This window comes from Lagenorhynchus albirostris, chromosome 3 (genome assembly GCF_949774975.1).
Source record: "Lagenorhynchus albirostris chromosome 3, mLagAlb1.1, whole genome shotgun sequence".
Lineage (NCBI taxonomy): Eukaryota > Metazoa > Chordata > Mammalia > Artiodactyla > Delphinidae > Lagenorhynchus > Lagenorhynchus albirostris.
This window is the reverse complement of record NC_083097.1, coordinates 35,938,561-35,961,480: the sequence shown is the minus strand read 5'-3', so window position 1 is coordinate 35,961,480 and position 22,920 is coordinate 35,938,561. Positions and strand designations below refer to the sequence as shown.

The 22,920-nt window shown below is 37.8% G+C and overlaps 3 protein-coding genes across 5 annotated transcripts in view; 2 read left to right on the top strand and 1 right to left on the bottom strand.

Annotated features, from left to right (window-relative positions):
* The window catches only part of C3H5orf34 (chromosome 3 C5orf34 homolog), a 31,749-nt gene extending 21,483 nt beyond the window's left edge, over nt 1-10,266 (top strand). The window contains exons 11-13 of the mRNA XM_060146052.1: nt 1,524-1,622; nt 4,861-4,901; nt 9,998-10,266. Coding sequence (XP_060002035.1) covers nt 1,524-1,622; nt 4,861-4,901; nt 9,998-10,191 — 334 coding nt within the window. The 3' untranslated portion in view covers nt 10,192-10,266. The remainder of the gene's footprint in view (nt 1-1,523; nt 1,623-4,860; nt 4,902-9,997) is intronic.
* Nucleotides 10,267-12,154: 1,888 nt separating this feature from the next.
* The window catches only part of TMEM267 (transmembrane protein 267), a 31,079-nt gene continuing 20,313 nt past the window's right edge, over nt 12,155-22,920 (top strand). The window contains exon 1 of one of the 3 annotated variants that reach the window (XM_060146048.1): nt 12,155-12,287. The gene's annotated coding sequence lies outside the window, so the exon portion shown is untranslated. Of the gene's footprint in view, nt 12,288-15,291; nt 15,349-21,258; nt 22,240-22,920 lie in introns of those variants that run through there. The other 2 variants (XM_060146050.1, XM_060146051.1) reach the window with 2 other exon arrangements.
* On the bottom strand, nt 19,983-22,430 carry LOC132518298 (kinetochore protein Spc25-like). The gene is made up of 2 exons (XM_060146299.1): nt 22,402-22,430; nt 19,983-20,733 (listed from the first exon to the last, which is right to left on the bottom strand). Exons 1-2 carry the CDS (start codon nt 22,428-22,430, stop codon nt 19,983-19,985), a joined length of 780 nt encoding a protein of 259 aa, XP_060002282.1.

Here is a 22,920-nt window from a genome sequence, read left to right as displayed (position 1 = left end):
ATTTAAATGTTGTATATATTTTTAGTTTTTCCATGTGGAAAATGCATAAAGTCATTTCAGCGGGTTTCAGTAGCTGCATTGTTTTTGTTTTTGTTTTTGTTTTTTTGGCCATACCGTGTGGCTTGTGGGATCTTAGTTCCCCGACTGGGGATCGAACTCACGCCCCCTATAGTGGAAGTGCGGAGCCTTAACCACTGGACCTCCAGGGAATTCCTCAGCAGGTTTCAGGGTTTACAGTTATATTGGTCTCTAGCATAACTAAATAGATCAGGTCAGCTTTAATCATTTCCATTTGTATTCTAGTGATTTTTCAAAAGAAATGTGTTATAGATATAACTGGCTTGCTGTGGAGGTTGGACTGTGGTCAGCTGTGTTATCCAGTTAACTAATTAATCCCCTAACCAATTTAAACTAAGGCTTACAGCCACAAATAACTAAACTTATGTATTATTTCTGTAAAGTGAAATAAAACAAACTAGCTAACGATTATTCTTAAAATGGAGAAGATTCGGGCTTCCCTGGTGGCGCAGTGGTTGGGGGTCCGCCTGCCGATGCAGGGGACGCGGGTTCGTGCCCCGGTCCGGGAGGATCCCGCGTGCTGCGGAGCGGCTGGGCCCGTGGGCCATGGCCGCTGAGCCTGCGCGTCCGGAGGCTGTGCTCCGCAACGGGAGAGGCCACAGCGGTGAGAGGCCCGCGTACTGCAAAAATAAATAAATAAATAGAAGGAACTTTAAAAAAAAAAAAATGGAGAAGATTCTTGAAATCAGCTTTTTATGAATATACTTTTTCTCTTTTGGCTTATGTAATTTGTTATAATAATCATTCTCTTTGTGATGTTCTTGACATATTAGTGATTTTACTTGAGGATGTTCACAAAACAATTGCTTTTTTACCTCTTGAATTTATTTTTCTGTTGGGAGTTATTGCATTTTGGTTTAAATGCTCCAACATTCATTGCTAGTTTGAATAATTTGCCTCAAAAGATAGTGTCTGTTTAGCAAACATTAACTATTTATTTCAGCCAGTCACTCCAAATCATTCATTTTATTGAACTTGATACTTGTTTTGTGTGTTTGATGAGTTGTATGTAATTCTGGATGTGTGTGTGTGTGCATTAACAGGTGTGTTCTGGTTTAAATTTTAGAAAGTAAATGCTCACTTAGTCTTGTGTGTAAAGACATTTTCATGATAAAATTTAATGAAATTCATTTTACTTTGAAAAACTAAAAGGAGAATTTAGGTATTAGAACTTTGAATGAAATCCAAGTGTTAACCTGTGTTCTGATTCTTAAACCTCATCTTTATTAATCATATATGTGAGTAAATCATCTTATTCCTGATGAATGAGAAAAACTTGCTTTTTCTTTTTCCAATGAAAACGATTTAAAAATTGCCCTACTTTAGAATTTTTTCTTTATTCTTTTTTCCCAAACCGTCTTAATGATTTTTCCAATTTTTAAATGCTTTTATAAATATTCTACAAGTTCATTTTTCAAATATCTGTCTTAATGTATTCAATCTAGATATGTGACAACGGTAATATCATGGTGCAGAAGACTGACCCAGACTAGTCAGAAAGAAATGCCTACACATCCTTCATCTTCTATTCCGGAAGAAAACTGGTATTTGTATTTATTTTAAACTTAATCTGTGTAGAAGAGCCAAGTAATCCTCAAAAATTAAAATGTTAAAAGGTAAACTCTTTTTCCCAAAAAAACTTTCTCTTAGTTAAATATATTTAACTCCTATGATGTTTTGATAGCTTAAATCTTTTTTTTTTTTTTTTTTTTGCGGTACGCGGACCTCTCACTGTTGTGGCCTCTCCCGTTGCGGAGCACAGGCTCCGGACGCGCAGGCTCAGCGGCCATGGCTCACGGGCCCAGCCGCTCCGCGGCATGTGGGATCTTCCCGGACCGGGGCACGAACCCGTGTCCCCTGCATCGGCAGGCGGACTCTCAACCACTGCGCCACCAGGGAAGCCCGATAGCTTAAATCTTGAAAATATCTTTAATTGGATATCTCATTTATTACCTTTCATCATAGTATATTTCATCTGAAGATTTGAAAACTTCATATCAAAATGGGTGACTCTTTTAGTGTAATAAATTCATCCTGAAAACTTTATGGAAAAATTTAGAGGATATATATTTTTTTATCTTAGTATTAAAGGAAATAAAATGTTGACTAACATAACAAGCTTTCAGGAAAAGTTGATTTTTAAATAATTTCTATTATATTAATTGCCTCCCCCAAATTAATTGATAAATCAACAAATAAAGCAAGATTTCAGTCCCTCCTGTGTGCCTTTCAGTGTGTAGGGGACTAGAACTGGGCTCCGAAGGAATATTTAGGGAAATTAAGACATTTTAGGGAGGAAGCAAGGGCAGAGGTAAAAAAGGGTATTTTGGCTTGTGGAGTAGTAAGAAGTTAGTTTTTATGGAGCAGACACTTACCTGCTTGGGTGTAGTGTGACTCTGATGGATAGGAATAGACCTTGTAATCAATAGAGGAATTCAGACTTCATAGAATTACAAGTTCCTATATGGAAAAATGACAGGAAGAAAGAGCCTTAGGAAGGTTAGTGTCACTGCAAGAGTATAATCTGATTATATTGGAAAAGAAGGATATCAGGAACAATTTAGGAAGCTTTAAATTAAAGTAAGTTGTAAGAGGACTTACCTGGTGGTCCAGCTGTTAAGACTCCGAACTCTCAATGCAGGGGGCCCAGATTGGATCCCTGGTCAGGGAACTAGATCCCACATGCCGTAACTAAGAGCCCACATGCTGCAGCTAAAGATCCTGCGTGCTGCAACTAAGACCTGGCACAGCCAAATAAATAAATAAAAAGAATAAAGTAAGCTGTAAGGTGTCTTAGTGCATGGTGCATGGTGAAAAAATATATATACAATAAGCTTGATTCTTATCACCTTTTCCTAAGTTACTTAGAGAAAGAGGTACAATCAAATCAGTAGATGTTATTTGAATATCCAGATATCTTAAGGATTCAGCTTTCCAGGTCCCGCTCTTCAGCTACAGTAGAGGAGCAGAAAAGTTGCCTTAATAGCTAGCAAAAAACATAGTTGGGAAGAAAGGGAAATTGTACATGGCTATAAAATTGGTTACTTCATCATTGCTCAGCTGGCAAAGTTTGTAAAATGCTAGTCTTTTTATATGAAAGCTTAGAAGAGGATAACTGTCAAGACAAACTGAGAAGTGAGGGGGTAAGAGAAGTACAGATTGGTGAAAGCAGCTATGGGTGGAAGCAACGCGGAGCAGAGGGGAGACAGGAATTGAGGAGTGGGGAGGGGAGATACAGCACTTGAACAGCTCCATTCCCCTCCCAAAGCCTAAGACATCTCCACAAGAATCAGATGATTCTTGTTTTCTTGTCAAAGTGGATAGGTTGAAGGGAGAGAAGAGATCGCATAATAAACAGCCTAAATTGTATTTCAGCTGTAAACATAATATACAACTACCTAAATTGTATTTCAATATTTTATTTCCAACTCACCCTATATTATTAGCTTACTCGTTCAACTTTTTAATAGGAATGCTTGTCAAAAAATAATACAGGAGATATTTTATAAGACGTTGGTTTATCATATGAGTGACAGCATTAAAGGTAGTTTGTATGGTTCTGGGTGTACCCAGAAAATGTGTCTCATGTTTAAAAAAGGCAGGGGGAGTATGTTTTGCAATGATGAAGAGTCGGCGGGTTTTGGAGTAAGTCACATCCAGGTTTTTACTACAGATGCTTAAAATGATGAAAGATCTCTTTTATTCTCCGTTCATAGGCTGGAGTACAAGGAAAGAGTGTGGGCTGATGAGGTGCATGTGGTCCATTGTGTATGGTCCATTGTCTGCCAGTAAAGCAGACAAGTCGTATACCCTATTGTGAGCTGTGAAAAGACTTTTCTAGTGACTTGAATAAAGAGATGTTTTAGCATGAATGTCCTCATTAATTTTGCAGAGCTAGTCCAGTTACACTATTTTCTAGTTGTGTGCCACTGCTCATATTTCATCTAGTGATGAGGGAAAACACAAAGAACACGCACATAAGAGGTTCTGCTGGATTTGTGTACATTTAGCCTTCTATCCCACACCAGTTGCCCCAATATCTGTTTCTGTGGAACATGGTAAGGGCTGATGTTCATATATTAACCCTTCAAGTCAAGAAGAGAATGTTTAGTATACTGTGCTTAAGAAAACAATGAAATGGTAGTCTATTCCAGAAGAAATTTAATAGAAAGTAGTCATTATGTTTTGACACCTAATTCAGTCGTATAAAAAGTTGGCCCTGGAGACCGTCCATTCCCTAAGAGTTCCATATAAATGAGGTCTTAACTATATGTGTAAGATCCCTTCTCCTCCAAAGAAACTATCTAGGTATGAAGATCAGAAAATTAAATAGTTCAAGAGAAAGCATTACAAAGAAGTTTATGATTAATTAACATACTGCTGTAGGAATTCAAAGGAGAGAGTATTTCTTTCATAGAAGTGATGAGATTTTAGTAGGTTTTTAAAGTTTTAGTAAACCTTGAGGAGGAAAGTAGAAGATATGCCATGTCAGTACTGAGTTGTAGCAGGAAGGCTCATTACCTTCAAACCTCAATACTTAATTCAGAAGTCCTGGAGGTGGAGGACTTTTATTCACTTGCCTTACTCATGAAAGGCACTCAGTAAGCATCAGTTGAATCAAGGTGATTTGTTGCTAAATAAAGCCAATATAAAGAGAATTCTTAACCTCTAGGTTCTTATGTCAAAAATTCTAACCTTTATGAAGAAAAATTAAGTATGCTCATTTGAAATATTGTGGATATAAAAGAATCAGACAACTAGCATGAGGTTTTTTTTGCACAGGTCTGTGGCTTCTGAACTTGAAAAGATACAGAAGTTTAACTGTATCCTTTAAACAGAATGTATTGTCCTGCATAATTTCTCTCTTTCCATTGTAGGCTTAATTCATGACTCTACTTTATATTAATTCATACTTATATATTACAGAGCTTTATTGAATAATATTTAAGATTGTAATTTAAGATGTATCTTGTCTATAGGAGGTACATCATGTTAGCATTTGTACTTTTCATTGGGTTTAACTCAGCAAAGGACAGTGAACTGGGGTTAAGATGTCCTATGGAGACTTTCACACTTATATAATTATATTCTAAATTATAACTGAGAACTATCTCTGACTTCTTTCTTTTTTTAAATTTGTAGGATTTTTATATACTATTATTTGTAAAAAAATTTCAGCTTTATTGAGGTATAATTGAAAAAATTATAAGATACTTAAATAGTATATCATAGTGACCTGACACACATACACATTGTAAAAGGATCACCCTATCTTGTTAATTAACACATATATCACTTCACATATCTATCTTCCTCCTCTCCTCTACCTCACCAACCCTCCCGGGGTAGATGGTGGTGAGAACATCTGATTTCCACCCTCCCAACAAACCTCAGTCATACAACACAGTGTTATCAGCTACAGTCACCATGTTATACATTAGATCCTCAGACCTTATTCATCTTATAGCTGAAAGTTCATATGCTTTTACCAACCTCTCCCTCTTTCCCCACCCCCAGCCCCTGGCAACTACCAGTCTACATTCTGTTTCCATGAGTTTGACTTTTTAAAAAATTCCACATATGAGTGACACCATGTATTTGTCTTTCTCTGTCTAGCTTAGTTCACTTAGCAAAATGCCGTCAAGGTCCATCCGTGTTGTTACAAATATCAGAATTTCCTTCTTTCTCATGGCTGAGTAGTATTCCATTGTGTGTATATATATGTACCACATCTTCTTTATCCATTCATCCAACAACTTAGGTTGTCTCCATATCTTGGCTATTGTGAAAAATGCTGCAGTGAACAAAAGAGTACAGCTATCTCTTCAATAGACTGTTTTCATTTCTTTTTTTTTTGTTTTTGTTTTTGTTTTTTTTGCAGTACGTGGGCCTCTCACTGTTGTGGCCTCTCCCGTTGCGGAGCACAGGCTCCAGATGTGCAGGCTTAGCGGCCATGGCTTATGGGCCTAGCTGCTCCGCCGCATGTGGGATCTTCCCGGACCGGGGCATGAACCCGTGTCCCCTGCATCGGCAGGTGGACTCTCAACCACTGCTCCACCAGGGAAGCCCCGACTGTTTTCATTTCTTTTCGATATATACCCAGAAGTAAGATTGCTGGATCATATGGTAGTTCTATTTGTAAATTTTTGAGGAAACTTCCATACTGTTTTCCACAGTGGCTGTACTAATTTATATTTCTACGAAGGTACACAAGGGTTCTCTTTTCTCCATATCCTTACCAACACTTGTTATGTCTTATCTTTTTGATGATAGCCATTCTAACAGGTGTGAGGTGATATCTCATTGGTTTTGATTTGCATTTCCCATGATGATTAGTGATGTTGAGCACCTTTTCATGTACCTGTTGGCCATTTGTATGTCTTTGGAAAAGTACCTATTCAGTTCCTCTGCTCATTTTTTAATTGTTTTTTTTTTTTTTTTTTTTTTGCTATTGAGTTGTATGAGTTGTTTGAATATCTTGGATATTAACCTCTTATCAGAAATATAATTTGCAATATTTTCTTCCATTCCATAGGTTGCCTTTTCATTTTGTTGAAGGTGTCCTTTGCTGTGCAAAAGCTTTTTAGTTTGACAAGTACTGCTTGTTTATTTTTGCTTTTGTTTTCTTTGCTTTTGGTGTCAAAAAGTCATTGCCAAGACTGATGTCAAGGAGTTTATTACACCCTATGTTTTCTTCTAGGGGTTTTATGGTCTCAGGTCTTACATTCAAGTCTTTAATCCATTTTGAGTTGATTTTTGTGTATGGTGTAAGGTAGAGGTCCAGTTTTCCCAACATCGTTTATTAAAGAGTCTATCCTTTCTCCATTGTATATTTTTGACTGTTTGTTGTAAATTAATTGACCATTACAGACATACGTGACTTTATTTCTGGACTTTTTATTCTGTTCCATTGATCTATATTTCTGGTTTTTGCCAATGTCATACTGTTTTGATTACCATAGTTTGAAATCAGAAAACTTCCAGCGTTGTTCTTCTTTCTCAAGTTTGCTTTGGCTATTTGAGGTATTTTTTGGTTCCATACAAATTTCAGTACTGTTTGTTCTATTTCTGTGAAAAATGCCATTAGAATTTTGTATTGTTCAATACATTGAATATTGTATTGAATCTGTAGATTGCTTTGCGTAGTATGGACATTTTAACAATATTAATTCTTCCAATTCATGAGTACAGAATATCTTTCCATTTATTTGTGTCTTATTCTGTTTCATCTAATGTTTTATAGTTTTCAATGTACAGATCTTTCACCTTTTTGCTTAAATTTATTCCTAGGTATTTTATTCTTTTTGATGTAATTGTAAATGGAATTGTTTTCCTACTTTCTTTTTCTGATAATTCATTATTTATTTTTAGAAATTTTATTTATTTATTTATTTATTTTTGGCTGTATTGGGTCTTCATTGCTGTGCGCAGGCTTTCTCTAGTTGCGTCAAGAGGGGGCTGCTCTTTGTTGTGGTGTGCGGGCTTCTCACTGCAGTGGCTTCTCTTGTTGCAGAGCATGGGCTCTAGGCACGCAGGCTTCAGTAGTTGTGGCACGTGCACTCAGTAGTTGTGGTTCATGGGCTCTAGAGCTCAGGCTCAGTAGTTGTGGTACACGGGCTTAGTTGCTCCACGGCATGTGAGATCTTCCCGAACCAGGGCTCAAACCCATGTACCCTGCATTGGCAGGCAGATTCTTAACCACTGCGCCACCAGGGAAGCCCAGGTAATTCATTATTAATGTATAGAAATGCAGCTTATTTTTTTATATTGATTTTGTATCCTGCAACTTTACTAAATTTATTAGTTCTACCAGATTTTTGGTGGAGACTTTAGCAGAGTCTATATATAATATCATATCATCTGCAAATAGAGACAGCTTTACTTCTTCCCTTCTGATTTGTATGCCTTTTATTTCTTCTTCTTCTTTTTTTTTTTTTTTTTTGGTCTAATTGCTCTGGCTGGGACTTCCAGTACTATATTGAATAAAAGGGGTTGAGAGTGAGCATTACTGTCTTATTTCTTATTTTAGAAGAAAAGCTTTCAGCTTTTCACTGTTGAATATGATATTAGTTGTAGGCTAATCATATATAGCCTTTATTATGTTCAGGTATGTTCCCTCTATACCCAGTTTGTTGAGTGTTTTTCTGCATCTATTGACATATGATTTCTATCCTTCATTTTGTTAATGTGGTATACCACATTAATTTTCATATGTTTAACCATCCTTGTATCCCTAGAATAAATCCCACTTGATCATGGTGTATGACCATTTTAATATATTGTTGAATTTGGTTTGCTAATGTTTTGTTGAGGACTTTTGCATCTATGTTCATCAGAGATACTGGCCTGTAATTTTCTTTTCTTGTAGTGTCTTTATCTGGTTCTGGTTGTCAGGGTAACCGTGGCCTCGTAAAATTAGTTTTGAGGTATATTCTCTCCTCTTCCATTTTTTGGAAGAGTTTGAGAAGGATTGGTATTAATTCTTGTTTAAATATTTAGTAGAATTCACCAGTGAAACCATTTGTGTTGGGAGGTATTTGATTACTGATTCAATTTCCTTACTAGTAATCAGCCTGGATTCAGTATGTTTCTAGGAATCTATCCATTTCTTTTAGGTTGTCCAATATCTTGGCCTATAATTGTTCATAGTAGTCTCTCATGATCCTTTGTATTATGTGGTATTGGTTGTGATTTCTCTTTCATTTCTAATTTTATTTGTTTGAGTTTTCTTTTTTCTTGTTAAGTCTAGCTAAAGGTTTGTCTATTTTATCTTTGCAAAAAAAAACCCAGCTCTTTGTTTCACTGACATTTTCTTTTGTGTATAAGCTCCTTCCAGGGAGATAGCAGCAACCTTGAGTAGGCCAGAGAAAGAATGTGGAGATATCATCTGCCAGCCTCCTGAGTCTCCAGGGAGGATCACATTCAGCCCCTAGGCACATGCTAAATTAGAAGCTTTTAAAACATGCAAATAGGCATACCTCAGGCAGCAGCTTTTAAAGTATGCAAATAGCCCTCTTTGAGGGAAAGACTGGGAGATGGGTGTTTCTGTCTGCTCAGAACTAGAAGTTTTAGGGGCCTGTCCCACACTTAGGAGTCTTAAAAGTTGGAGCATTAGATCTTGGGGCAAACTGTTTACTCCTCAGGAAGAAGCTGGGAATTGTGAGTTCCCCCCTATTGTGCTAAGGGTGGGGTTTATATTGAAAGTGTGTCTCAACCTTTCTTACCCGTTTAATTGTGGATATATTCTTATTCACTCAGTGTATAGGAGTCACTCGGGTAGTTCCTGGATTTCTGACAGCGAGAATTTCTCCATGTGTAGCTGTAGATTCAGTGTCACATTTGTGGGAGGAGGTGAGTTCAGGAACCTCCTACATCACCAACTTGGACTGGACTCTTACTTCTTTTTCTTATTAAACCTTTTGTTCTGTACATTCCTATCCCAATCATCTAAATTTCTTTTATCCTGTTATTTTTCCATAATCCTATTCAAATAATAAAGTAGCTCTGCAACAGAGGACAGATTCTTTTCACTCTAGATGTTTTAAGTTAAAAATACCCTACACAGATTGTTTGTATTCCTCTCACCCCTACTTTGGTTCCCTTTTATTCCCATATCACTTCTTCATTTAAAGAAATGTTACTGAGGTTTTAATTCTTTTATTTCCTCCCTGTCACCGAACTTCCATCCAAATACAGACATACATACTCTCTTTTCCTTTCCCCCTCTTATAGTCTTAACTAGTTTCTTCATCTATAAGGGATAGACTTGATAAATTCTGAAGTCCCAACTCTATTGTGAATCCAAGAGATCTTCCTCCCAATGGAGAAATAATATTTTAATATGAAGGCTAGGCTTTCTGAATTAAAAACAATTATAATGAAAAATATGGGGAAAAAGCTCCTTAACTAAGCAACTTAGTATTATTGGAGAACAGTGGTGTCCTAAGCCAGATTTCTAACAAGAAAAATGAACAGTCTTTGGATCATTGTAAACCAAAATCTTCAGAAGACTTGCTAAAAGAAGTTAATGAAAAGAGTGTATCAGTGGCATTGAAAAAAACCTCTGAAATCCTTCAGGATATTGACTGTCTTCTATCAAACTCTAAAAGGTGAAATATGGAATTATTACAATATATTATTAAACCTTGAGGATGTTATTTCAAGTGACTGGTAGAAAATTACTAGAAAGCCAAGAAATTATATATATGATTTCTGTACAATGATTTTATGAGAAATGACATTTAACTTTGGAGGTATTTTACCTAACTTGTAAATTTTAAAATATATATTTTATTAATAAAGAACTATTTTAAAAATTTGAACAATTTCTTATCTCAGATTTGAGAAAAAATTTTATAAAACTGTAGTTTTTGCTGTTTTGTCTTGTGGAGCATTCACTATTAATCAAGTTTCTTTCCTTTTACTTATGCAGAATTGTGTACATTGATCATTTGCTATTTAGTCTCTCTACTCCAAGTATTTTTCAGTAGAACCATGAAAAGAGAATTAGATCTTAAAAAAACAAAACAAAAAACCTTAATGTGGGCAATATTGCTTCAAGCTAAGAATCGAGCACTTTAGCTAAGACTAAATTTTATCTGGACTATCTCATGTACCAGATATTTTCATTTGTTTTGAACATCTCCAAAGATTTATGCTACAAAGTGTATGAAACCAAAAGAGGAATGAGCTCACCAAAAGTGCTATGTATTACACCTGTCTCTTGGGAAAGAACAAAACCATACATCTAAAAGGACTTCAAGATTATACCAGACATAATCAGAAATGTTCAAATTAACTTATGATTTCTTGAAAAGACCAGTCTCTTCACATAAAAGAGAAGAAGCAACAGAGGAAACAACGAGAAAAATAGCAAAGCAAGCAGAGTGTAGTAGGTTAGGAGAGGTAATGTAAGCAATTTGAATGGGCACAATGCTCTCTTTAGCTCACAGTGGGCTCCCTGCCACCTTCAGGTCTCAGCACAAATATCCCTGCCTCAGAGGGGCCTCCCCCAATTACTATTACATCACCATGTTTACTTCCTTTAGAGCACATATTTCAGTCATTCAACTTACTTCTTTGTGGTCTATATCCTCCACTAGAACTTGAGCTCCATAAAGTTATTTTATAGTCTTATTACCAAGCATAGTGCCTGGCATATTGAGAGCGCTCAGTATGTATTGTGTAATGAACAGTCCCTTTGGGCAGCAGACTGCCCACAGAGAAAATAACTAAGTTCTGTTTTGGTTGCAGGAAACCACCTATGTTGTCCCTAAATAACTCTAGAAAGCCTAGACTATAAGAAATGCACCCATGCTGCCATAAGGGTAATGCCAAACTGTTACTGCATTCAGACAGAAAATATTTGTTCTTAACATGACTAAAAGCACCCAATATTGTGGTTAATGTGCTCAGTAATATTTTTAATAAGCTTTTAAGCTGTGCAGGTAAAATATGTATAATTTCCTCCCTCAGTTGAGTCTTTCCCGTTGGCTAAGAACCAAGAGTGTGACAAGCAATGAAAAGTTCTGTAACAGAAACTCAGCCACACTTTAAGGTTCCGTGAAAGACCTAGAAGTTTGCTTGAGATAGAAGATTCGGATTCTCTATGGTCTCCTTCAACTATGTACTTAATATAATCCCATTGCCGCCCCTGCATTACATCCAACACTTGTTTTGAGAAACCAGGTAGGAAGGAGAAAGAAATTTTCCTCTTTGAGCCCCCGCTTTTCGCCCAGTGCTTACTAGAGCCACATGTCAAGCTCGATGTCTCCGTGGTGCTCACAGAGCAGCCACCACTCCGAGGCAGGGAGTCGGGATGGGAACTGGCCACAGACCCACTAAACAAGCTGCACCTTGTCCGTCCAGTTAATCAGAGTCAAGCCACCCTTTATGTTGTCTCTTTTTCCGACTCTTGGGCATTCAGTAGTCATGATTAAGCGTTCTAGCCTTCTCACTGCTGTCCACAAGAAAAAGCTGCCCCCAACGTATACCGCACAGCGCCAAAGAGTAATTATCAAGAGCTCCCCAAGAGGGCGGTGGAGCGCCACAGAGGAGCGTAAGGGCCGCGAAGTCGCCCGGTCTTGCGGAGTGAAAAACTCTCTCCTACGCCCACCCTAAAGGATCCCATGCAGGAAGTCGGAAACATCTCTACATCTCCGGGACAGCCGGCGGCACCTCTGGGCAGAAGCCCGCGCGTCCCATATTCGGTGAGGTTAATTCGCGTCCCCGGCTTCCCGCCGCCGCGTGGGTGCGCTGTGAACGGCGCCGGCTAAGCCGAGAATGAATCCTCAGGGTCGAGAGAGGGGAACCAACAAGGCACTTTTCACTTCCCACCCGTCGTCCCAAATGTGTACTTTTGGGGAGCACGACGGTAGGGGAACTCGAGGTACCCAACCCCTCGTCTTAAGAGCCCTTAAGCCGCGTTCCTGGCCGCTTAGAGTGGAACCAGTATCCCGGCGTCCTCTCGGCCTGCGTCGCGGGCTAGAGCCGCTCAGGCCCGCGGCCGGCGTCTCTATGGTACCGACGGAAGCGGGTGTAGAGGGGCGGAGCCACCGTTCGCGCGGCTGGCTTGTTTCAGCTTGGGGAGCGGACGGTGGGTGAGGCTGATCCTCAGCAAGGGACCGGGCCGGGGGGTGACTGTATGGACGCCGCGAAACTGCGTCCTGAGGTGGCAGGCCGGAGGCGGGGACCACCTGAACCTGAAGTCTAGAAGATCCAGTTTCCCGATGGGGAAGGCGTGGAGGGGCGGCAGTCGCATGGGACCCGAGAGCAGGTGGGGCGTGCTCGACAGACACTGGCCGGTGTCTCCGGGATCTGCGCGATCCCTGCACGGCCCTCCTGGTTCGTCGCGCCTTATAGATCCCATGGGCGTCAAGCCCTCGCCTAGGCTTCGCGCCCCTGGCGTTTCCCTGGCTCTGGGCGGGTTGCCGGCGATCTTGCCAGAGTTGCCCATTGCCACCTTACCAGCCACGAGGGCCCTTAAGGCGCCCAGGCTCCCGGGAGGGGTGATTGTGGAGATTGTAACTTGTTCCCTTCCCTGCAGACGCCAGGGCTTTCCACCTATTTTCTTAATCGACATTTTAAAAATTATTGAATCGTGCCAACCTTAGGAAAGAATGACTTTGGGAATTTGCTAAGACTTGTTGAAATTCAGAATCGTATGTATTTGTAATTGTCATAGGAAAGAAACATTTTACATGCAGGTTACGAAGAGTATCCGTGAAAGTGAGCAAGATTTGTGTTTCCTTTCTTTGCAAATTAGCTGAATTAGATTTGGCATCTGCTTTGAGTACTATAGCATTAAAGAAAGTAAATATATATTAAGTTTCACAGCAACTACAGTTCATTGAAGAGGACTTATTTGTAAAGCATAATAAAGGCAGTTTTCGGATTCTAGACGGTGCTTTTTCCTCAGGTTTTTGTAAATATTTGTGATGGGGTTTGGGGTGGGGGAGAAGGGGTGAAGCAGAAAAGGACATTTCTGTTGGGAATTTGCTACCTCTTATTTTTTTGGTAGGAATAACGTCAGAGATTATTAACAAACCATGCACAACAGTGTGTAAAGTAACTGGCTAAGTATGTGTTTGTCGAGTTAAGGAAAGGGAGGATTACTGCTAGGTATACTTTGAAGACCCCATAGTTGATGGCAAAGTACTCTTACAGGAATGGTGCGTGGCAGAGTTTGGCCATTGCCGAAAATGGCTCCCTCAAGTCATAGAGAGACATTTATGATCTGGGTAACTGGCTGTTATGGCAGAAATCATTCCAAATAATATCTTCAGTTCACAGGCTGAGGATTGCTAACCTGCTTACCCCCTGTATTAGTATAATGAAATATTAAACACCTTGAGCACATTAACTTCATGCATGACAAGTTTAAGAAAATTATAATTACTGCTCTTAATGAACTTACCCAACAAAAGTGAATATGTAAAATAAAGGTATTTTACAGTTTAAGAGGTTCTGGAGTCCATTCTATTTATGCGGGAGGAGCAGGAAGTGGAAAAAGGAAGCAGAGAGAAGAAAAATGGGACACTTAGGTGTTCTAGTCAGAGACAATAAATAAGAGGAAGTACAACTATTAAATTACTGTCTCATACTCAGAATCTACTCTAAATATCTGCACCAGTAGTTGGAGTGGAATAGATGTCGGAACTGTGTTTCTGGGACCATAATTATACCTTTCTTGAAAAGAGAAATTACTGTTTTAGCTATCCATGCTGCATAACAAATTACTGTACCCCAAAACTTAGAGGCTTAAAACAGTAAACAGTTATTATCTCACTGTACCTTTGGGCCAGAATTTTTGGAAGAGGCTTAGCTGGATGGTTCTGCTCAGGGTCTCATGAAGTTGTAGTCCAGATGTTGGCAGTGCTGCAGGCATCTGTAGGCTTGACTAGGGCTGAAAGGATCTGCTTCTGAGTTTGCCCAGGTGAGCTTTTTGTTCCTCTCTCATCAAGCAAGCTGTTTAAACTTTCCATTTAAAATGCATTTTGTGCTGCCCCATTATGTGTATCTGTTCCTATTCGTAAACTACTACAGTATATAGACATTTGGAAAACAGTAAGTTTTTCTTTTTCACGTCGCTTTAAATTTGGATCATCATTTAAATACTTTAAGTGATCTTTTCATGTTTCACTTTGCTCCTGACACTTCATTAGCTACTCGATCCTTTCTTGTATCTGAACTCATCGAGTAAAACATTAGGTGAGTACATTTAAATATATTTAGTAATGACAAAAATTGTTTAGTGAGTAAAAGAAGATGGATGTAATGAAATGGCTTTATAGAGACATCATGCAATTTGCAATTAGGTGTATAATGACCTTTTGTCTGCTTTCTAGGATGAGACTTGACAATAAATTTGCAATTAAATGCATACAGAAGCATAGTTTGAGCGGCAGAAGAGCTTTTCTGTTAGGCCTCTGTGTATACTGTGCCCAGCCTACGTTCTCCTCACAACTCATCCATCTGAATGGCCTTCTTTCTTCTTAGGGCTAATTTACAGGCCACGGCTTACCGTGGGGGATATTGTTCTGCGGCTGTACCTCTCTGGCTTGGTCATTAATTCAAGCTTTCTGTGTCCCAGTTCCCATCCAGCTAAGGGGATAATGATATTATCTTTGATTCAAAGGAATATTTTATAAACTTTAAAATTATATGCACTGAGCCTTTAAACACATTGACTTCTTTATCCATTCAGGTGTCAGATGTTTACTTTGCAAAGCAGAGACCTGATTCATGATGTGTGGAACTATAAATCCTAAGGTATATGGAAAGGATTCATGACCTTGGAGGTTTCTTTTGCATTTTGGTCATATCTCTTGGTTGAAAGTATCTTGAAATCATTATTTCCTAATCCTGGAAGAATCTGTAGACTATAACTCAATCTTAGTGCTTTAGAGAACAATTTTCATTTTTCCAAATGACTAAGAATTTGAGGATGGTTTTAGATTCCATTGTCATTAACAAAATAGTTGTTCTCTGCAAAGCAAGTATTCTTCACACTAATAAAAAAACTTAAAGGAACCTGCATAAGTTTATTTCATCTGGAGATACAGAAATCTTTCATACAGGCTTTTCAGGTACCAACTAATACATAAATGTAAATACATTATTTTTATATTATACTATAAATTTGACGTGAGATTTGCATACAATTTTATTAATGTTTATTAATGTTATATATTCTAATATTTTATTAATATTTATAATGTTATAAATATGTTTCTACATTTTTAAAAATTATACTTTAAGAAACTGAGCTTAGCATCATGGTCAAAGTTATTAATTACTTCTAACTTTTCAAAGGAGCTTTATTGGTTTTGTTTTCATGATAGTAACATTAAAAATTTTTATGAAATCAAAGAAAAGGGAAAAAAAGTAATGATCACATGTAAGCCCACTAGTGAGAGACAAGCCAAATGAACAGCCTTCCAGATTTTTTATGCATATGTACATATTTTTAACAAAAATGTAATATTTTACATATTATTTTTAGGCTACCTTTTAAATTTTAGTATCTATTGAGCATTTCCTATGTCAACAAATATGGGAATAAGTATTTTTTTAATGACTGCATAATTGTATGGAATTTATTTCACTAGCCCTGTATTTTGGACACATAGTTTCTAATTTTTCCTTATTATAAACAATGCTGTGCTGAACATCCATGTTTAACTCTTTGTATTTATCTAATTCGTTTCTTAGGATAATTTCCTAGAATTGGAAATCCTGAGTCAAGTGTTTGCTCATTTATTAATCATTTTTGATACATATTGTCAAATTGTCTGCTAGAAGAGTTATACCATTTATACAACTGCTAATACTGAGTGATCGTTTCCCCACCACAAACAAATCATTAGCAATCTTTCGTCAATCTTATGTTGAAATCTCATTGTTTTAAATTCAATTGATTACCAATAAAGTTGAAATCTTTTAATAGTTTTCTTTGACCGTTTGTATTTATTTCTTTTCCAAATTGCCTTTTCATAGACATTGCCATGTTATTATTGGGATACGTATTTTTTCTTCTTGTTAGTTTTAAAAGCCCTTAATAAGTAGGGCTTCTAATCTTTCTCCATCATAAATGTTCAAAATTTCCTCCATTTATTAGTCTTTAATTTTGACATGCAGAAGTCTACATTTTTATATAGTTATGTCTATCAGTATTTTTTTTTTTTTTTTTTTGCGGTATGCAGGCCTCTCACTGTTGTGGCCTCTTCCGTTGCGGAGCACAGGCTCCGGACGCGCAGGCCCAGCGGCCACGGTTCACGGGCCCAGCCGCTCCGCGGCATGTGGGATCTTCCCAGACCGGGGCACGAACCCGTGTCCCCTGCATCGGCAGGCAGACTCTCAACCACTGCGCCACCAGGGAAGCCCCCAACTCCAAGTTTTGAGAGCAAAGAAACAAATATGCCAAGAATCTTTTATGACAGCAGCAGATAGGGCAGTACTAGCAGCAATGCCAATGATAATATGTGGTGATGGGTCAGGCAGTGTAAGCTGGGCTCGGGGGCAGAGAGGTCTTCACCACAGGTGTCTGGTGTCATTTTCACTGAGGTGCTTGAGGCAGAGTTTGAAGCCTGGTTCTTGAAACCTGGCAAGTCTGTGATTTCCCAATATCCTTTTAATGGTTTTTGCTTTTACTTAGAGTCCTTTCTCTTCCGTGCACTTAAGAACCCTAACTGACACAGGATCTGAGTGAAATAATTGTTCCTTACCAATTTGGAATTATACATACATTTCCGCCTTCCCCAAACACACACTTGACCTGTCTCAGACTTTGCATTTACCTTTCAGTATTCATATTACTCTGCTTTTGCAAGTTTATTGGCATTAGCTCTTTCGACTGCCAATCTGAAAATGTTTTGTGAAGTTGCTAAAAGAAAATCCCTTTTATGATTTTGATGAGAGTTACATTAAATTTATAGATTAATTTGAGGAGGATAATACCATCCATGTTGTCTTCTTCCTCAGTAAAATGGTCTGGCTCTTGTATCAGTAAAGTTCCATCAAAGGAACAGAACTACTTTGCGTGCTAAGGAATAAGAAGTTTAGACCCGCTGTAATCGTGGGGCTCGGAGGGCAGGCACTGCAGGCCGTTGCCTCTGAGTCTGTTTTTGAACCTGAAGCTGCAGCAAGTCGGGAGGGGAAGGTAGATGTGGATGAGAACAAGGACAGAATGGAACCTGCACTGGCTTCTCACCAAATCCAGTTTTGATGCTGTGGGTGACCTGCAGGAGAGGCTGGCACTCTTGACCTTGGGGCTGCACATGCAGGCCCAGGATTTGGAGAAGCTGAAGGAAGATAACGGTGAAGGCTGAAGGAGCTGCAGGCCTAGCTGCTCGCTCATGCCAGCAAGGTGAGCTGACAGATCAGCAGCAAGACGTGCGAGCTCCATGGTGCGTCCAGCACCAACCTTTAGAGTTAAAAAGTGTGGCTGCTGCTTCACTTCTGCCCGCCAAGTCCCATGTACAGTGTCTCCTGTAGCCAGCACTACAGAGAACTATAAAAGGAAGGGGATTCTCAGAAATGTCCTTCCAACTTAGCTGCGTTAACATAGCACAAAGCCACCAGAGCTCTAAATAGCTGATTGATAAAGTACAGTTTTGACATTTTCCTCACATGCATTACCTGTTTAGTTTATTCCTTGATATTTGAATTTTTATTGCTGTTGTGAATGTTCATTTTCCTGTCTTTTCCCCTTATGATTATTGCTGGTATATTAATAATTTATCTTGAATTAGCCGCCTTTTGCAACTTAAATTCTAACAATTTTCAATTTATTCTCTTGGATAGGCAGTCATTTCACTTACAAACTAATGTAATTGTTTTCTTCCTGATAAGGTAATGATACATTTTCTCTCTCCCTCCCTCTATCCCTTCCTTGCCTCATTACATTGATTAAAACTGCCAGAACAATATTATAATAGCTGTACTGTTTTGACTTTAAAGGTAATGTTTCTTGGTTTTCATTCATTTTGGTTTCTTATAACCTAGCAGTTCTTAATGTTTAGTGAACATAAGAATTACCTGGTATTTGCACTTGCTAAAAATGGAGATTTCCAGGAACACATGCTACATTTTACTAAATGCCATTTAATCATTTAATAGGCAATACCTGGTGGATAACAGATACAGTGTATGATGATTTTTATTTAATTCATTCAATAAACACTTGTTGAGCATCCACTGTGTGCTAAAAGATAGTGGTGAACAGATAGACAAAGTCTGCTCTCTGAGCTTTTGTTTTCTTTCCAGAAATGTTTACAGAGCATAAACACTTGAAAAGTAAGCAAGTCTTTTGGCTCTAACTGAATTATTTGCACCACCATTTAAGCTTAGTTTCTTCGAGCTAATTAGGTCACTATTTTTCTTTTAAGCAGTTTAAAAGTGATGAATTATATACTGCATTGTGGTCAGAGAATTTGGCCTGAACATTTCCACTTTTTAGATTTTGTTGAAGTTTTTCTTGTGGATGAGTAAATGTGTAATTAAATTTTATAAATGAGCCACAGACATTTGGAAATAATGTGTATTCTATGTAATATACACAGTTTTAGACCTGTATATGAAATAAAATTTGTAATTAAATTATTCAGACTGTCTATATCTTTTTTTTTTTTGCTATTTGACCTCATTCATGTAAGCACGATTTGACATGTAAGCATCTTCTTATCTAACTTTACTATGACTTGAATATTTTATCCCTTTTAGTCCCACTAAGTCTTTTGCCATAAATTGTGTTTGATGGTAGTATTACCACAGCTGCTTAATTTTGTTTGTGTTTTCTAGGTATGTATTTTCTCATCTCTTTATTTTCTGTATTGCTAAGACTTTTTGTTTGAGATGTTTTCTTATGAACAGTAACTTGGGAGATGTTTACTTCTGTTCCAATCTGTCCCTTTATAGAGAAATTTAATACATTCACATATATTATAGTATTTGTGTTTGATGTGTTTGTTTCCTTTTTTACTTTTTTGGTGGGTGGGGGTGGGAGTAAAATTTTCTTCTTCATGTTTTTCCTTTTCTGTTTTGCTATATTGAGCAAGTTTTCTGTATTCCTCTCTTCTTCCCCTAGAAATTTAGAAGTGCTGCTCCTTATTTTTTCCCCAGAAATCATATATAAAAGTGTTATAATTTCTAAGGTAAAAATCTTAAAATTTGCAGTTGTCACGTAGGGGCCATAATTTAGTTGTTTAGAACCCTATTGTCATAGTCCTGTTCTCCCAGAGCTCTGTAATTGTTGTCCCACAATATTTGGTGTTGATGTTAATCACATTCTCTTTCTTTTGCAGATAACCATTGTTGATGATGATGTTTTTTTTGGACGTGGAAACTCTTAAGGATTTTCTCTATATTTTTATTTTTTTTAACGGTTTTTATATACTATTTATACATTAATTATAAACAATAGCAGTAAAAGCTTTCCAAACATTGGCAAGAAAAGCCGAAAAATTGTTGGTCTTCCTTACATTTTCTTGAAATTCTGCTAGGCACTCAAAATGAGGAGCGCTATCTGACACCTCATAGTCCCTTGCTTCATTTAGGCTCAGGGAAAACATAAATAGGCTCTCAGGATGCTTAGGGTCAATATTAGTGAATAGAAACTGCAACTTATCACCATAAATTTTTCGAATTTCTAGTCCAAGTCGACCTGTATACAGGTCTGCAGATTTCTGTAGCCTTTTCAACCTCTCTTCATTAGCTTTGTTAGCAGTGGAAATAGTTTCCCTCTTCCTAGCATATTCTTCCTTAAGGTCCTGGATATCTGCAGTCAGTGCGTCCAGTTCCTGCTTTTTGTCTTTTACTTCAGCAATCAACTTCAACAAATTCTCTTTCTTTTCTTGAGTGAGCTTATTCTGCCTGCAGATCTGATTTTGATATTCCAGAAGCATCTCAACCATTCGTTCTTCTTCCTTTAATTTCACAGCCAGCTTTTCTGCAAATGCTTTAATGGAATCCTTGTAGGTATCTCTTAGGCCCACCATCTGACAGGAGGTGTCACTGACAGTGCTTTTGAATTTATTCCAAAATTCATTTATGCTTTTATCGAATAGTGCCAGTTCGTCCTCTACCACTTTGAAAGACAATGTGATACCAGCCAACAGCGGGTCTCCAGAATCGGATCCCGCAGCCGCGCCAACTTTCCTATTTCAAAACTCTCTTTATTTTTTTGAATTTGTTTTTTCTTTCAATGCCCACCTCTTTGTCCTTCTTTTCTCCCTCAAGCTTTGGGAAAATTCTTTGAAAGTATTTTTACTCACTAATTGTGTTTTTTGAAGCATACATTTTACTATGCATTGCTTCTATTGACTTTTATTTGGGCCATCAGGTTTTTTATCCCCATAATCTCTTTCTTGTTTTCAGATGCTCCTTTTACATGAAAGGCTGCTACTGTTACTGACAATAAAATGTTTTCTCTAACTTTTTAACATCTTTATTGGAGTATAATTGACATATAATAAACTGTACATATTTAAAATGTGCGATTTGATATGTTTTGATGTGGGTATGAGACTATGAACCGTGAAACTGTTACCACAATCAAGATGATGAACGTATCTGTCCCTCCAGTTTCCTCATGCTCCTTTTTTTTTTTTTGCGGTACGTGGGCCTCTCACCGCCGCGGCCTCTCCAGTTACGGAGTGCAGGCTCCGGACGCGCAGGCTCAGCGGCCATGGCTCACAGGCCCAGCCGCTCCGCGGCATGTGGGATCTTCCCGGATCAGGGCACGAACCCATGTCCCCTGCATCGGCAGGCGGACTCTCAACCACTGCGCCACCAGGGAAGCCCTTATGCTCCTTTTGAATCCTTCCTGCCCCTCCAGTCTCCAGGCAACCACTGATCTGCTTTCTGTCACTTAGATTAGTTTGTATTTTCTAGAATTGTATATAAATGGAATCATACTATGTACTCTTTTAAAACAATATTTCTAAATGAAAATTTCAAACATAAAAGGAGTATAATGAACTAAAGTATATCCATTACCTAAATTTAACAATTATAACATTTTCACATACTTGCTTCAATTATTTACTTTTTAAAAATAGACTTTTTTTTTATAGTAGTTTTAGGTTTACGGGAAAATGGAGCAGAGTAGAGAGTGTTCCCATATATTCCTTCTACCTCTGCACACATTTCTCCCTATTAACTTTTTGCATGACTGTGGCACATTTGTTACAATTAATGAACCGATATTGATACATTATTATTGACTAAAGTCCATAGTTTACATTAGGGTTCATTCTTTGTGTTATACAGTTCTATGGGTTTTGACTGTAATCTTTTTTTTTTTTTTTTTTGGTCTGGTTTAGTGTTATTTTAAGGTTCATTCATGTTTTTGTATGATTCACGTTTTGGTTTCTTTTTATTTCTTTTTTTCCACATTTTGTTTATCCAGTTGGGTTGTTTCCAGCTTGGAGCTAATGTAAAGAAAGCTGCTATGAGCATTGATGTGCACGTCTTTGATGTGCAAGTCTTTGTGCAGATGTTTGCTCTCATTTCTCGTAGGTAAATACCTAGGAATAGAATGACTGAGTCATATGGTAGAAGTATGTTCAACTTTTTCAGAACTGGAAAGTTGTATCAGTTTACATTTCCACTAGCAGTGTATGAGAGTTCTGGTTGCTCCACATCTTGTCAACATTTGGAATGGTCAGTCTTAAATTTTAGCAGTTCTAATAGTTATGTTTGGAATCTCATTGTGGTTTTAGTTTCCATTTCCCTAATCATGAATGATGTTGAACATATTTCATGTGCTTCTTGACCACCTGTATATCATCGTTGTAAAGTACCTTTTCAGATCTTTCACCCAACTTTGTATCGGTCTGTTTTTCTGTTATCATGTTTTGAGAATTCTTTGCTCTGTGTACAAATCCTTTATCAAATATGAGATATGCAAATATTTTCTCCCAGTCTGTGTCTTGTCTTTTCATTCTCTTAACATTGTCTTTCAAAGAGCAGAAGTTCTTAACGTTGATGAAATTCAGTATATCAACTTTTTAAAACAGATGGAGCTTTTGATACTGACACTAAGAACTCTTTGTATAACCCAAGGACAAAAATATTCTCCTGTGTTTTCTTCCAGAAGTTTTACAGTTTTGTTTTACTTTTAGGTCTGTGATCCATTTTGAGTTAATTTTTGTATAGGGAGGAAGGTATGGATTGAGGTTCATTATTTTTGCATATGGCTATCCAATTGTTCCAGCACCATTTGTTGAAAGGAATATCTTTTCTCCATTGACTTTCCTTCGCATGTTTGTCAAATAATCAATTGACCATTATGTGTGGATCTATTTGTGATCCCACTCTCTATTCTGTTGCATTGATATATTT

What these genes read in the sequence shown, in the direction of transcription:
- LOC132518298 (XM_060146299.1), bottom strand. Translation starts at nt 22,430, where the DNA reads ATGATAACAGAAAAACAGACCGATACAAA. An exon ending in GAAAAACAGACCGATACAAA is followed by an intron (nt 20,734 to 22,401) that starts GTTGGGTGAAAG and finishes GTTTTGAAATAG; the next exon opens with GAAAGTTGGCGCGGCTGCGG.